General features: G+C 39.1%; 1 protein-coding gene across 3 annotated transcripts in view; it reads right to left on the bottom strand.

Annotated features, from left to right (window-relative positions):
• The window catches only part of TMCC3 (transmembrane and coiled-coil domain family 3), a 175,477-nt gene that overhangs the window by 23,364 nt on the left and 135,343 nt on the right, over window positions 1-16,770 (bottom strand). The window contains exon 2 of one of the 3 annotated variants that reach the window (XM_061639563.1): window positions 1,665-1,766. The exons of the other annotated variants lie outside the window; for them this stretch is intronic. Within the exon in view, the coding sequence (XP_061495547.1) occupies window positions 1,665-1,766 (102 nt within the window). The remainder of the gene's footprint in view (window positions 1-1,664; window positions 1,767-16,770) is intronic. 3 annotated transcript variants of the gene reach the window in all.

Genomic DNA, 16,770 nt, shown 5'->3' with positions numbered 1-16,770 from the left:
ATAGTGATGTGGAACTTCCCCAAAGTCCACTGCTCAGCCCCATATTCCTTAATCCATAATCACTCTTAGTTTGAAAGAAGATATGTCTGTATCATTTCATTACTCCATAAATTATTCCATCACATACAGACTGTATACAAAAGAGTCATTTGCTTATTATCCAATCTTTCCAATTTTTCCAAATATTGAGAAACGAATTCTTCATAACCAGGTTTTTACTGCATAAGAAACAGTACATGTGTATATAGATACAGATACTGTAAAACAGAAGTAATGAAACAGCAAAATTGAATACTGAACGTATTAAAATCTGCCCAACTTGTGAAATACTGACATTAATATCAACAAGAGGACCGGTATTCTCAGTGCTCCACAGGCCTTAACACTTCTGTTCCAAGCATTCCATAGTGAAGACCAAAGTGGTCTCACTGAAATCAGTTGTTGCTTCCAATGCAACTGAAGAACACATACCATTACCCAGATTTTGCTTGTTAAACTCTAAAATAAATATACCCAGCATTTATGCAAGAATAGTTGCACATCTGGGTTGTCAAAATCAGCAAAAGAGAAATGTGCACAGACCAGAATGTTCAGTGTGCTCATGCCTGGCATGGTTTACATAATAGGGTCGCCAGGTGTCTGGTTTTCACCCAGAGACTCCATTTTGTGGGGGTCCTCTCCAGGTCAGTCAGCTTAAGCTCCAGACTCTTAGCTTTCATTTTTTAAAAAATTAAGTTTCTAGGTGGTCTGGTTTAAAAGATATAAACCAAAATGTCAGCCACTGCCACTGCAACTTCTGTTAGTACTGCCTGCTCTAATCCCTGCCCTTTCAGGTTTTTAGCCAATAAGTGAAGTCAGGGTTGTGATTTACAAGATTTGTTGACTCCCAGACAATACCTAAATCTCATTTCAAGTTCTGAGAACAGTTTCCTTTTCCTGCTTGTCAGGAATTCAGTAAATATATAGTTTTCAGCAGCAAGAAGAGTACTTTCTCTGTACTGGATTGGGACTTGCTTCTGAGTAAATATGCATAGGATTGCACTACAACAAAAGATCACAGTAGGATCTTGGTGGGCATACACAGTAACAATTTTAGTTTAAATTTTACTGGACTGCTGAAGAGGGCAGTTTATTTGTATTATTCATAACCTGTTTTGAAAACCTTCCCAATATGAAGCTTTTCTGGGAGTAAAGCTGCAATGCTAATTCCACATACCTGTGGGAGTTAACCCCACTGAATTCAGTAGGACTTACTTTTGAGTAGACATGGTTAGGATTGTGCTGAAAATCAATGGGACTTTTGAGTGAACATAGAAAATAATATTGTTGTAAATCTTTCTCTCCCCTCTGATCCTTTTTTTTTTTAAGCAGTTAGGCAGGGCTTACTTAGGCGTCACTGCTCTTATTTGGCAGGAAACTAATACTTTAAAAAAATGTTCTACAATAGCCAACTGGTTTTGACAATATAGTTTTATATAGGATGTATGTATTTTTACATCTCCAGTGTGTGTTTATATGAAACATTTCCAACAACCCTGTGAGGTATGGTTGGAAACCAAGGCAGCTCACAAGAAATAAATCCATTTAAAATCCAATAACCATAAAATAAATATAAAACAATTGCAAAACAGGTTAAAGTGGCATGATTCTGAATTTTGATGTACCTTGTTATTTGCATGATGGTTTGTTTCCTGCCCAATAGTGGTAAAAGAGAATTCACATACTGGGAAGTCTGGCTTCAATTGCTGTTGTTCCCAGTCTAGTGCCTGTAAAGGTAGACAAAGTCATGTGTGTTTTCTATCAATTATTACTCACTGGAATTGGGTTAGCTGTCAAAGAGAGTTTATAGCAACCCACAGAATAGGCAGGAAAGAGTAGAGAATCTTCTTAGTTCTTACTTATTTCTCAAACCTCTCTCTGCAGTGAAGGGACAAGTCTTTAAAGAAGTTTGGTGCGGCCACATTAAAAGGCAGGTAAGGCATTCCAGGCAGGGGGTTGCCAACCCTGCTTTGATATGGATATCATTGCAGAGGATTCCTAGTCAAGCCTTACCAACAGCACAATCCTAACCTTATCTACTCAGAAGTAAGTCCTGTTGGGGCTTAGTAAAGGTGTTTATAACTGCAGCTTTCAGGGGCATCCATCTTTATTCCTGAGTGCTCCCATCTAACATCTCCACATTAGGCTTTCTTCCTACAATGGCCTTCTGGTGACTGGCCTGGCCTGGCCTGAGGGCACTTAAACCCTTCTTGCTAGAAGCAAGTAGGGTAGATTATATGTTCCGTACCCAGGCTCTCTAAGCGGGTGAGAAGGAATGATCCCATCACTTCAGCTAAACCTGCAACCACCCTCATTTAGCTAAGATTTCTATCTTAATTTCCAATCAGAATTTTTTTTTTGTTTGAGTGGTATGCGCCAAGCAACTGTAGTTGATGCTTAATAGATCATGCTTAATGACATCACTAAGGCCTGCTACTATGACATCACCAGGACCCACCCCTATGACATCACTAGGGCCCACCCCTGAAATCTCAGGGTTTGGGATGGTTCTGACCTGGCAACCCTAGTACATAGGGTCCTACAAAGAACATCTCATTTACAATGAAGCAGAGGATCAAGCTAGGTCACCAAAATAAACAAATCATTCCACATTAATCCTTGCTGTGATGTTGATGCAGCTTCCAAGAGCTGCACAGGCGAGCAGAATTTGCAATCTGTGTCCTGAGTCAACTGTTAGCAAATTAGATTGACGGATAAGAGGCAGCTCCAGATGTGACCTAAAGCTTCATCAGCACACAGTCTGTTCATCAGCACACATTATTTGCATTGCTGGAACATAAAATGTAACCATTGAGTTGTATTCAACTCAGTACTATGGACAGCAGACCTACTGAAATTTATGAACCTATGTTAGTCATGTCCATTAACTTTAATGGGTCTACCCTAAGTAAAACTGGCACTGAATACCACCCATTATATTAAAATAAATATCTCTAAACATTATTTTTATTGTGTCCATCACTATAGTAATAAGACTGTAAGATGGCCTGGGGTTCTGTATGGTCATTTCTGGACAGAGCATTTGCAAGTGTCTAGCAGTGCAATTCAGTATGCTCAACACTTACAAGCCAAATGAGAATTGTTCAGATTGCTGCCTGTCAAACTGAATCAGCATAAGTACTACTATTGCTACTTCACTCAACCACTATCACTTAAAATTTCTGAGCTAGGTTGTATTTCTGAGATACTGCCTGGTACTGGATACTGTTCCAGAAGCTGAAGGAACTATTGCCTGGAGGCTTCCAGTGTTTGAAACTGGGATAAATTGATATCTCTTTGTGCATTTCTTACTGCAAGAGCAGGAGCAAAGTGGGCATGAAAGCAATATTTGGAAACAACATTCAGTTAGCATATGCCATTCATGAAAGTGAAAATCAGGTTCTAACTGAATTACTGACTGAGGCTGCAATCCAATACACACTTGAAAATGGAAATGGACTGTCTTCAATTCGATTCCAACTTATGGTGACCTTATGAATAGGGTTTTTATAGTAAGCCGTATTCAGAGGTGGTTTACCATCACCTTCCTCTGAGGCTGAGGCAGTGGCTGGCCCAAGGTCACCCAGTGAACTTCATGGCTGTGTGGGGATTTGAACCCTGGTCTCCCAGGTCATAGTACCTGGAAGTAAATCCAATTGAACCCAAAGGAGCTTACCTCTGAGTAGACATGTATTGGATTGCAGCCCCAGGCTGCAATCCTAACCCCACTTACCGAAGGGTAAGCCTTGTTGAATTCAATAGGACTTACTCTGAGTAGACATGGTTTGGATTGCACTCTGAATTAACAGGATTAACATTTCATGAACCTGTACACATTAAAATACATATTGACATTAAATGTGCAATGTACACCACTGAAACTACAGATTAAATTTAATTTACATTACTATTTGCTAGTTTATTTAGGGATTACTTGTAGAAATGGACTGTTTTTTGTTTTTCTAATTAAAACAGAAATGAGAGAGAGACTGTTTCTACCTTCACTTTGTTTTTCATAGAGCAGGTCCTAGTATTTTTACTGCCTGAGTATCTAATTCCTGTGGTCCTCTGCTAGCTGCTGTTTATTGCCACAAACCTCTATTACCTCCTCTGTTCTTAACATGCATGTGCACTCTTAGTGTACATGCCCAGTTAGTGCCACGCAGAGATGTTCCCTGCCTGCTGCTATTGTCACCAAAGGGAACAGCAGTGACACAGGTGAGAAGCAAAGATGGGAGGACAGCCAAGGGTGACATTTGGGACAAAACTGGCCATCCCTAAATGTTGGTGCCTGAGCTGCATGCTTGGCCTGCCTCATGTTCAGGATACATGATAGCTTGGATCCAGACTAGGGCAGTAATGGCTGGTACCCATTGGAACTGGCAGGGCAGGAGGCAGGGCGATCAGCAGAAAGTGGAGCCAGAGTCAACAACAGGGAGAGCCAAGTAATTCTAGTTTTGTCCACATCATCCTCCCTGTTGAGTTTCCCAGGGAAATACTAAGCCTAGAGAGAAGGAAACTGGCAGCCAGTGCCACCCCCTAAACTGGTTGTCAGTTAGCAGGCAGGCAGACAGTGGGGGCTGGCTGAAGACAGACTGAAGTTGGCGGAGCAGTACCCCATTCACCATAATGGAGCAGATGCTACTGGATGAGGGTTTCTCAAGCCATTCTTCCCACTGCAGTCCCTTGTGTTTGCCAAAAAGATAATTCTAATCATCAGGGTACCTTCCAGAATGGTGTAGAATTTGACATTGGGAGGGGGCTAGAGTGGGAGCAGGAGATTGGCCGAAATCGAATGGGGGCACCTTGGGAAATGAGGAGCATTTTGTTGTTCACATCTTCAATTGTTCCTGTCAAATATTTTCTCTTTCACAGGCCAATTTTATACAAATATCAATGCCACTTCTATCATTAAGATTATCTTTATTTTAACCGACCAAAATACACAAATGTGTAGAATTTCAGAGGCATTAAAACCTTTGTCTAGTGACTGTCAACTGCCAGCAGATGGAGCTGCTGCTTTAATCAACTATATTGAGAGGATCAAGAAACCTGGGAGGAAAGGCAACTCTGGGGCTCAAATATGCCCTCTGTGGATACTATTGTGGATACACATTAAGATTGAGATGGTTATGTCTTGGTCTCAGACTGCTTAGTAGTCTTTGCACTTAGAATTAAAACAAATCTTTAATTCACCCACAGAATCCTAAGTCCACTGAAGTAAAGACATAACTCGAGTTGACTTTGAGGCTAGATTTCAGGTTTTCTCACTGGGGATTTTCTAGTGCTTTCTTGTGCATCAAAACAGGTCTAGATATCCTGCCAAGATTACTCCTAAACTGTATCTGCAGCCACACTACTGTGAGGCTTAATTTATTTTCACTCTCTAGTGCTATATAATTTTCACACTTTCCCAATAAACACATACAGATGTAAATTCTCTTCTGTCCAAAAAAATTGTGTGCCTGGTAATTAGTTTGTATGTTGAATTTCTGCAATCATACTTTCACCCACATTCCATCAATTTATTTATTTATTGCTATGCACTTGGAAGGGCGAAGCGCAACTCTGATATTAAAGTATTGGTAGCCAATTTATGAGATTGTAAGCAGCCTCACAAAGAGCAGTAAGTGTAAATTCACCTCAGTTTTTATTATACAGCCACAAGAGTGGCTATATACTACAGTCAGCATGGATTTTTTGCATTCCAGAATGTTACATTGAAAATACCCCCATGCCATTCTAATGCTTCCCATAAACTCATTTCAAAGCAAAATCTTACAAATCATAGTCCTGAACTCAGAAACACTTGCTTAACAACCCTCTAAATTTTCAGGGTGATACACAAAACAATCAGAGAGAATAGAGAGTTAAAAGTATAAAAAGAGAGGGGGGAAACCCAGACCCCAGTTGGACTTTGTTCTGTCAGAGTTCTCATAATTTGTTGAAATTAATTAAAAATCAGCCATGTTCACAGGGTACCTGTAATCCTATTACTGACTTCTGACCTTCATCTTCTGCAGTTTAAAAGTTAAAAAAAAACTGTCTGGCTGATTTTTAATTAATTTAAGAAATGTTACATTGAACTCAATGAAAGAACCAACTGTCAGTGTTCTAAAAGCCAGACTCACAGCTGCTTGGCTTGGCTAATCAGGGCCCACACCAGATCTTTATTTCAGGAAACCCTGAAAAGCAATGACACTGTTCACAACGTTTTCCTTTTGGAAGGGAAAGGAGCTTCCCCTCTGCCCACTGCTCACCTGCCCAATCTCCTCCCCTCCCCCAGGTCAGTTTCACCTATCCTAAGCATAATTGCACAGAAGTAAATCCAACTGAACTCAAAGTATGCAAATGATCAAACCAGCCCTCCCCTTCTCCTCCCTCCTATCCCCTTGCCCCACCCCTCCCCCTTCCAATCCCCTCCTTCCTCTCCCCTCCCCCTCCTCCCCCATGGTCAGTTTTACCTATCTTAAGCATGATTGCATAGTGAACTCAATAAACATGCAAATGATCAAACCAGTCCTCTCTTCCTCCTCCCCCCCATCATCTCCTTTTTGCTCCTCCCCCTTCCCCTTCCAATCCTCTCCTTACCCTTCCCTTTCTCCTTCTCTCTCCTCTCCCCTCCCCCTCCAAATGTTACCAAATTCTTCCAAGCTACACAGGAAGTGGATTCCACTGTGAAAGACCAACCCAAATTGTCTTTGCATTTTGACAAATTTGTAGGGCAGTACAATATCTCAGAGAGGAGGTCAGGTCTCCTGCTCCCCTGGTGCATTCACTATAGCTGCCCAATTTTCCTGCTTTTTAAAGTTTGATAGAAATAACTGTTGGCTATAGGTAAGTTCTTAAACCACAAGGTTTTTTGCCTATTAGTGAATTTTAATAATAAAAGTTCTAACAATGAAAAAGCAAGGGTAGAACCATGGCTACAGAAAGGGACAACAAAAGTTAATTCCACATCAGTCATGCAAAATGCTTATCGCTCTCGTTCTTGTGCATTATTTTATACAAGAACACCAAAACATGGAGTTAAGTGATAATGAGAAATTGTGCCAGCAAATCAAATGAAAAACTGTTGATGTGGACATAGCCTAGTCCTTAATTAACTTTCCTCTCTGTAGCTGTGTCACCATAAAAATATGTAGAATGCTGGCTTATTATTGGTCTTTGATTTGTATTTATTCTAAGAGAAAGAGTTTACTCTTTTCTAGAGCCCTTTTGTTCAAGGTTATGCAAACAGCAGCCCCAATCCAGAGAACATTCACTGGGCTTTATTTGCATTGAAATTAGTAGGCCTTAAATTATTGTCTCAATAGAGCTTAAGTTTGTGTGCTACAAATAAAATATTATCAGGATGTAAAATATCTCAAATATGCATAAATTAAGTAATTTTTTCTAGAAAAATACTTATAGCTATTTTTTCTACTAAAAAAATATAGTCTTTGCCAAACTATTGTATTCTCTAACACTGTATTAAGATAGAAGTTTAAGTAATCTCATGAACCCTACATAAATTCTCTTAAGCAGTATGCCATTTTTGCATTTCCAATAGACAACTTATAGTATTTCATTACCAGAATGTCAACATTAAAGACAAGCATGTAACATCCCAGATAATAATAAACAATTATAGTCCTTATAGAAATTTAACTCATACTCAGAGTAGATCTGTTAAAATTGATTTAAGCCAGTCATGACTACCTTAAGTTCATTGATTTCAACGTAGCTATCCTGAGAATGATAGGAAATTGGATATTTCACACTGTTTTGATATTCCATTAAATTAATTGAAAGTGAAATCATCTGTTCCAGGTCATCATCCCCCCAAGAAGTCCATATGGTATGCCACAATTTTTGTTTTATTATATAACATTTAATTTAACAATGTGCTGTGACTGAAAAACTGATTAATTATCTCATTTAACCAAAAGCGTCAAAGATTCTTATATTAGAGAGACAGAGTTATCAGTTCATCAGGGGCTTACAGATTTTATACAATCAAGTGGTATTTAAATCTTACTAAATGACAGCCAGTGTGGTGTAGTGGTTAATGTGTTAGACTACGACCTGGGAGATCAGGGTTCGAATCCCCACATAGCCATGAAGCTCACTGGGTGACCTTGGGCCAGTTACTGCCTCTCAGCCTCATGAAAACCCTGTTCACAGGGTCGCCATAAGTCGGAATCGACTTGAAGGCAGTACATTTACATTTAAATAAATAAATAAAATAAATAAAAAAGGCATTAGTTTTAATATACTCAGTGCTGTTTGTTAACAGTTCTCAAATATTATCATAATTAGCCTTCCAAAGTCAAGAAAACCTCCTTGATACAATCTCAATATTAATGAAGGAAAGATGAAAAGCTTACAGCTAGTGATGTGATGCTCACTCTGTTCCCACATTTGGGATTCAACAGGCTAAAGTAAAAGGGAAGCTCAGGAAAGCCAAAATCCATTTTAAAACAGAGTTTGTGATATTTGTATATTGTATCCATCAGCCAGAATAACATCTCTGCCCTTTGGTCTCCCAAGTGAAAGGATATTTGCTTTTTTCTACAGAAGTTCTGGGAATTGTTCAGAGTTATCTACTTAATCAGAAAGCTCCAGGAAGAGGAACTGTCCAACTGCCAGTTACTCAAAATGAGATAGCTTTTCACATATTTGTAATGCTTTTTCCACAAAGGAAAATGGAGCAAAAAAAAAAAAAGTATAGTTTTTACCATGTAGGGCTGATTCAAATCATTCATTGTCTGGGGACATGATACAGATTTATACATCATGAATGGAATGGAAGGAGTAAAAATATATAATTTATTTTCCATCTCCCCAAAACACTAGAACTAAGGGCAAACAAGACATGCACTTAAATACATAGATAGCTATCTTGTTTTTCCTTTCACAAATTACAGGGGTGGCAGAACCTGATTCTCACGGTGAACTCAATGAGAAGGAAGGTTAAGCTTATTATGTCTTTATGCCCACACCGAGATTGGAATGAACTCATAGCTAGGGGCCTTAAGGGGGGGAATCTTCTGCCCCTATAATTACTTAAGGAAAAACACCTACTACGTATTTAAGCATACATGTAGGCTAGCCCTAAGTCATCCAGTGACATAGATTCAGAAGGCTGCATTTCATCATGCAACGCATAATTACCTAAAGCTGTCTCCATCTTGCCCTACTTTTGTGAGCTTTTCAGTGCCCTGGTTCATATGTCACATTAAACCATAGTTAAAAACAAACCATGATTTGCTGGAAATGTCCAGTGTGCTAATGGATGCTGCTAAAAAGTTCTCACTCCTCCCCCACTGCTGCCTCCTGCTAGTGTCTGGCACTGGCTTGTCATGACATCTGAACGCATGACAACCAAACCAGTTTGTTAGACTAGAAAGAAACAAACCCTGAGCAATAATCAAGGTTTATTCTTGACTTACTGCTTATGGTTTGCTTGGGGGAGGCAAAGTGGTGCAGCAGGAGCAGAACTTTTCAGTGCGCTCACTTTCACAATAAGCCATTGTTTGTTTTTAACTATGGTTTAATGTGGTGATGTGAACTACTCTACTGACAGGGAGACAGGCTGCTGGACTAGATTGGTCTTTAGTATTATTTAGAAAACTTTATTTTCTGAAAATCTGAAAGCAGTACTTTTTGAATTAAGTTTTATGTGGACACTGATTTCAGAGATGGGTGACCAGTTAAAAAGGCAGACATTCTTCCTGTACCTTAACATAGTTGGCAGGTGCATCCTATTGTGTAAGGATGAAAAAGAGCTACCCCCCAAAACTCCAGTTCAACACAGTCCTTTATACAGGTAATGCTGCTTTGCCTTCTCAATAGGCTTTTTATTTAAACATTTGAGAGTCTCCAGGTCCTAACAAGATGCACATGACCCATCTTATCCCCAGTCTACGGTACTACTCCAACTCCATTAACAGAAACCATGACTGTGAACATATAGGCATTACTTAGCATCAGGTTACTGTTTCTGGAACAAAATTAATTTAAACTGAAACCACCCAACAGATTAAAAACCTCATTAGACTTTCACAAGAATAACTATTAAAAGGTTTAGAAAATTGATTTTTTTACAGTCTTTCCAATGATCTAACATGAAGAAACTAAGATACATAAATCTTATATTCAGCCCTCAGCAGGCAGATGAACTGTTATGTTCCCAATTAAAACTTTGTTTAAAAATATGGCTTCTGTGCAGTGATCTGTAATAGACCTATTACAGTTCAACACATTAAGTTAATAACCTACACAGAATGTTCCTCACTGGAAAAAGTGTGTGTGTGTGTGTTAAGCGAAAGCCTTAAGAATAAATTAAACTAACTTTTAAAGAAAAACCTATCAGATTGTTCATAGACCAGAATAATTAATAGGAATTTGAAGGCTTATTTCTTTTGCCTTTTTTAAAAAAAAGCAGATTGCTAATTTAGACTGTAAATCAAATGCTTACAGTGATAAGAGTATGATTTATATACCCAATTCCATGAGGCAAGGAGGATTCTGTGGTGAATTAGTCTTTTGTCAAATTCCAGATTCCAATCAAGCATCACTTTATGCAAAGCCTTTAGTGACAGAACCATTCACAGTAACCAAATTAAGCATATTCATAACAAAAAATAAGACAATTAACTTCCAGCATTTTTGACACTGGGACTCAGCCCAACTTCTAGTACATGAAGTGGTTCCAAATTCTGCAACAGTGAAAATACACTGAAGTACATTCTATACATATTTGGTTCTTAACGTTGGTTTGTACTCCTATTCCAGTGCGCAAGCAAAGCCAACTTCCCTTGCCTTAACAAATTCTATATCCATCATGCAATCCATATGACAACCTATGTATGCTTTAACCTTCATCCCTCCCTCCCTCACACTGTACTACCTCCCTGCTATTCTTACTCACACCTGCCATCCACAACTGCTTGTTACTGCCAAGCTGTTTTGAAACATCAAATTAAAGTTGCATAGTTATTGCATCTATATAAAATACTGTAATAGTTTGTCTTTGTAGGATACACATTTTATTGAGCTCATGTGTATATAAACTCTCTACAAGCTGAGGGTGCCTACACATGCACATTTTTTGTTTTGAAGTTGGTACCATTTTCTCCATGTGAGCAGAGAGAGATATCTGTACCCGCTATTGCACAAAGGATCTGTTGATTAGGAAATGATTATGAGTAATAATAAATGTTATACCAAGCATGCTTTCCCCTTCCACTCACCAATCAGCTCCAATCTTAAACACAAAGTTACTGAGCTCAACATGGGCTAAATAAAAAGCACAATACTGTACCTACTGGTTCTGCTCAATGTATTCTACCTTACAGTGTGGAACGCGATTCAAAAATCATCTTGTACACATCGTTATTACAGAAGGAAGAGTTTGGATATCCCTGCAGTTGCCACTGAGTGACTGGTATTACTAACTTTGGGTTCATTTATAGTCAGGGAGTGTGGTGGATAAAAGTCTCATGCAATTTGACTGGCTATGTATGGGACGAGGAAATTGTCCTAGCACAGCCTGGGAAATGATGATTGGGGAAAGCTTAGCACTGTCACTCACCTGGAATGGCTGGTGGGTTAAGAAGCCACTCTGTTCATGCAGACAATGTAGGTCTGGCTAGGTAAAATTATGGGAATCTGGTAACAGGGCCTACCTGGCTTTCCTAGACACTGGTCAAAGGGTAGGAACAGAACAATTCCTTCTTTAAGTTGCTTTTGGCAACTGCTAGAGAACAAGTACTCCAGGGAAGAAATAACATCAGCCAGTGCTACTGTCCCACCAACAGCAGTTTAAGCCTAGTATCCCAGCATTAGCAATTCCAAACACACCCCTAGAGGTGTCCAACCCAATAGCATGGATGACACTAGCTAAAACTGAAATGTGCCAAAGAGTAATAAACAGATAAAAGTGTATAAACCTGAGTTTAATTACCAGGATTATTATTTCTTTGTTTACAATTCAAGCAACGGCATAGCCTTGGAAGCAGCACTCTGGGTACCCATTTAATACAACTAAAAATGAAATTGTGCTTTATCTATATCTATACCACACTGTGCTTCCAATAACCATCTATTTTTTAAAGCATTTTTAACAGCTGTGTTTCTGTTTCATGCCACAGTATTGTTTTAAATCATACATATAAACAAAAACAGCAATGAGACCAGGGGCTGAAAAAGAGGTCAAGTAATGTAAATAGTGGTTGCAATTTATGCAAGACAGGGAAAAGAAGGCTTAAAGAACCAGATTATCTTGAAGCTCAACTAACAGTTGATTAAAGAAAGGAAGTCAACTGACTTTGTTACTGTGAAATATCATCACCATGAACAAGGCTATCACTGGCTGTTAGCCATGATGGCTGTGTTCTACTACCACTGTCAGATGCAGGATATCTTTGAATACCAGTTGCTGGGAACTGCAAGTGGGGAGAGCACAGCTGCACTCAGGCCCTGCATGCAGGCTTCCTACAGGCATCTGGTTGGCCACTGTGAGAGCATGATGCTGAACTAGATGGGCCTTTGGTCTGATCCAGAGGGGCATTTCCTATGTTCTTATATACTAATTTAGAATGCATTCATAAACATACTAGGAAGTAAGTCCAAGTGAGGCATACTTCTGATTAAAGTTCATACTTAATGCTGATTAAAGCAGTATAGCCCTGAAAACCTACAAAATGAACAGCATTGACTATAGTAACATAGCTCTCCTGGTCTCATCTTCATAGCCTAAATAAATCAAGCATACATTTGTTTAAACTTCTAACCTTAACGTATTCTCATCTTTTTTAATGCTGTAGCTGGTCCAGATCTTTGCTAGCTCAAATTGCTCTTTTAAAAAGTAGGATACTTTGATTCCCAACATTTGTGCCAGACACAGTACAACCATGAGTGCAACATCAAGTGGTGACTGAATACACCATCACAGATCAAACACCATATGGAAGAAACAAAATGCCTTTCCAAGGACTTAGTTTGCACAAGGGATAGCTAACATGGTCATCTCTAGATGTTGTTGGACTACAACTCCCATCATCCCTGACCATTGGCCATGCTGCCTAGGGCTATTGAACATTGAAGTTCAACAACATCTAGAGGACACTATTTTGACTACCATGAGTTACATATTCAGTGGTAAGTATTCGCCTACTGAACAAATAAGTGATGAGAAATAAAAGTGATGTACAGATTGCATAGTTTGTCCACGCATATCTGAAAGGATTCTACAGAAATGTAGAAAGAGGAATATGCATTAGTTTTATTGCCGTATACCTCTGCATGGGAAATGTTCACAAGTTCAATTCAAGAATAAGCATGAGGAATATCAGTAAGAAAGAGAAATCACTTCTCAGAATTAGCATCAAATTAAAGCTCAGTACAGTAAAGCATAATCGAGCAGTAGCTGCTGAAAATCAAAAGTAGAATTGCTAAGATATAACATTTCTATAGGAGTAGCCATGCTAGTCAGTTGCAGCAAAAACAACAAAAGCATCTGTGGCATCTTAAAGACTAACACATGGGTTCTCAACAAGGGGGGAATTCCCCCCCGGGGGGAATTTTAGGGTTACAGGGGGGGGAATTGGGACCACTATTCAGCAAAGTGTGATGTCCTGTAGATTATGTACAATCTGTAAAATTGTAGTTTGTTTTTAATTTAATCTGTGACATTCAATAAAGTTTATTGAATGTCACAGATTAAAATCGATTCTTGAACATGCAGCATTATTTTCATTTGCAAAATTAAATTATTATTTAAAGACCAGAAAGGGCTCCAAGAAATTCTGTTATAATATAAACTAAGAAATTTTTCTCTCACGAGAAACACCACCGTCACTCGCGAAACGTCAACACAAGCTATGAGAGACTATCTTGGGAAGGGGGGAATTATATTCTGAAGAATGGTGAAAGGGGGGAATGGAGCAAAAAAGGTTGAGAACCACTGGACTAACACATTATTATGACATAAGATTTCATGGACTACAGTCAATTTCATCAGATAAAAGGTTGGTGTTGCTATCTCTGAGGACTTTCTTTATTGTTCTATTGCCATTATTCAAAGCCTGCTACAGTGTTTATTTTATATTGTTAGATGACAACACAGAACCATCTACATCAGGAAACCATCAGGAAAATGTAACTCTTGATATGCGTGCAATTGCAATGTGAAAATAAAGTAGGATGAAACCAGATGTGTTTCCTGAAATCTGAGTTGATATTGAAATAGGGTATGAAACTTGCAAAGCTGTTTGAATTGCAAACTGATACACCAGTATATGCTTTCTGCCAAGGGTGACTTAATTCCTCAGTGCTAGCAAATGTAATAGAAAAGACTGCTTGTAACACTACCAATCCATTGAAAAAAAATTTTTTTAAAAGAATCAGGACCAACTACCAAAGCAGCTTCCATTCTAGCAGTTTTATTCTGTTTTCTCACTATTTAAGCATTAATTTATTTTTAAGGATACAGAAAATATTCATTAAAAATGAATTCCCATGTTTTTACTATTGTCATCCTATTTTTGTTCAAGGGTTAAACAAATTTATTACACTCTCAGCACAATTGCACTATATCACTTTCATGCATGAACTGACTGTGGCATCACTGACTCACGTAGGGTGGAAGAGTGGTCAGTGGCTTTGGTGATGTCATGCAACCATACTTCTCTAGCTCCATCAGCATCTGGTGGAGCCAGAGAAAGCTAGTGATGCTGACATGATTATAGTTTCACCAGGCTTTGCCAGACTTGCTGCAGGAAACATCTTGCATTGTTATCCCTGCATATCAGATAGAGCATAAGTTGACCAGGCCTTCTCTGATCATCCTAGAGAGCAGGACATGGAATAATGGGATCAAGTTACATAAAGCCAGATTTCGGCTGAATGACAGGAAAAACTTCTTAACTATTACAGCAGCACGATAATGGAACCAATTACCAGGGGGGTGGGTGGTTCTCCAACGCTGGAGGCATTCAAGAGGTAGCTGGACAATAATCTCTTGGGTATGCTTTAAGTTCGACTCCTGCATTCAGCTTGGGGTTGGACTCGATGGCCTTATAGGCCCCTTCCAACTCTACTATTCTATGATTCTCCCTACTTCTACGCAGTCCAGAATAGCCTTGTGAAACTGATAAAACTAATCAGTTTCACCAGGTTTCTCTGGAATCACAGCTGAAGGTGTATGGAAACACCCTAAATTGCATAATTCTATCAACTGTAAAATAAATCTATAGTCCATATTTCTTAGGCTTCATAAAGCACATTGTTCAGGAAGAGTTCTCAGTGTGCTCCCCACTGTTAACTTGCTACTGCTTGTCAATAAGTGATAATGTTTTCAAACTAACACCCCCTAAATAGTAAATGAAAGAGATTAGGATCTTGTGTGCAGAATTACCCCATATGAGATTAATGGCCCATAATCTTTCGAGTTCTAAAATATAACAAAGAGCTCTCTCTTTTTCTGATCCTTGAAGTAATACCTTGCCCTTTCTGACAATAACATCACAATCTAATGATATGAAACCAAGAAAGATGTGGAACATTTTAATTTTTCTCTCAGAAAGAAGCATAAAAGTGAGATGTGGAAAAGCCAAGAACGGAAATTTCTGCAGGGAGAAAAAATCTGTAATTTAAAAAAAGAACTTACTGGTTTCTAAATTTTGTATTTTCAGCAAGTTGTACTAGTTTTAGTGTGTTTCAGATACATAGTCTAGTCAAATCCCGCCCCTTTTTACTGTAAAACCTGGTGAGTGCATTTTTTAAAAAAAATCAGCTTCAAAGAGATTTCACAGCTGATTAACAAATCAGCAAATCAGGTGTGGCTAATGGAGATGCTTTGATCTGGTGACTAGGGCTGTAAACACACTAGTCGCCAGATCAAAGTGTTTCCATTAGCCACATCTGGAGGGGGAATGGGTTGATCTGCTGATTAATTGTAGTGTTTACACACTAACATCTGTTGCACTTGGAGGTTAGCTGTAGGACTAGGGAGAGACAACAAGGCCTCCAATTTATGCCCTTTAGCACTATCACTCTTTAAGATCTCTGAATTAGTCAGAATGATTCTGTAGTGTATTAGCTCTCCAGGCTTGCCATACCAGGAACTGCTGAGTCAGCCCCAGAATGTGGCAGTTCCAGGCCTGCCTTAAAAGCAGCACTGTATATGATCAGTTATAGTAGAGTTCTAGTTGTTGTTTAGATCCTCTGTGTGGCCTCTTCCTTCATGATACTTTTCACTGGCGATGAGGATGGGATTTACTGAGGCACACAGAATGTTTTCTTCATGCATTAGAGGCTTAAAGGGAGAGAAAGTTTCTCCTTAGACTGGATTAGGACATCAGCTTGGGCCTTGTGGAAACCATTGCAAAGCACTCCAGGTCAGTGTGCATCTTGTGGGATATGGCCACCCAAGGGCATCTTGAAGAATTTAACCCTGCATGTCCCAGCAAGTGGGAAAGTTATGCAGCCAGGTTGGAGTTTTACTTGGCAGCAAATGGCATTACAGAGTCAGGGAAGAAATGTGCTGTGTTACTCAGTGTCTGTGGGCCGGACACCTTTGACCTAGCCCAGGCCCTTGTAGCACCAGCAAAACTTGCTAATACATCTTATGAGGATATCCTGAATGTTTTACAAGGACATTTCTCTCCAAAACTGTCTGGAATAGCACAAAGTAATTCTTTCTACTAACGAAATCAGGGCCCAACAGAGAGGGTGTCACTGTAT

Source organism: Rhineura floridana, chromosome 8, assembly GCF_030035675.1.
Source record: "Rhineura floridana isolate rRhiFlo1 chromosome 8, rRhiFlo1.hap2, whole genome shotgun sequence".
Lineage (NCBI taxonomy): Eukaryota > Metazoa > Chordata > Lepidosauria > Squamata > Rhineuridae > Rhineura > Rhineura floridana.
This window is presented reverse-complemented; position numbering and strand designations above follow the sequence as displayed.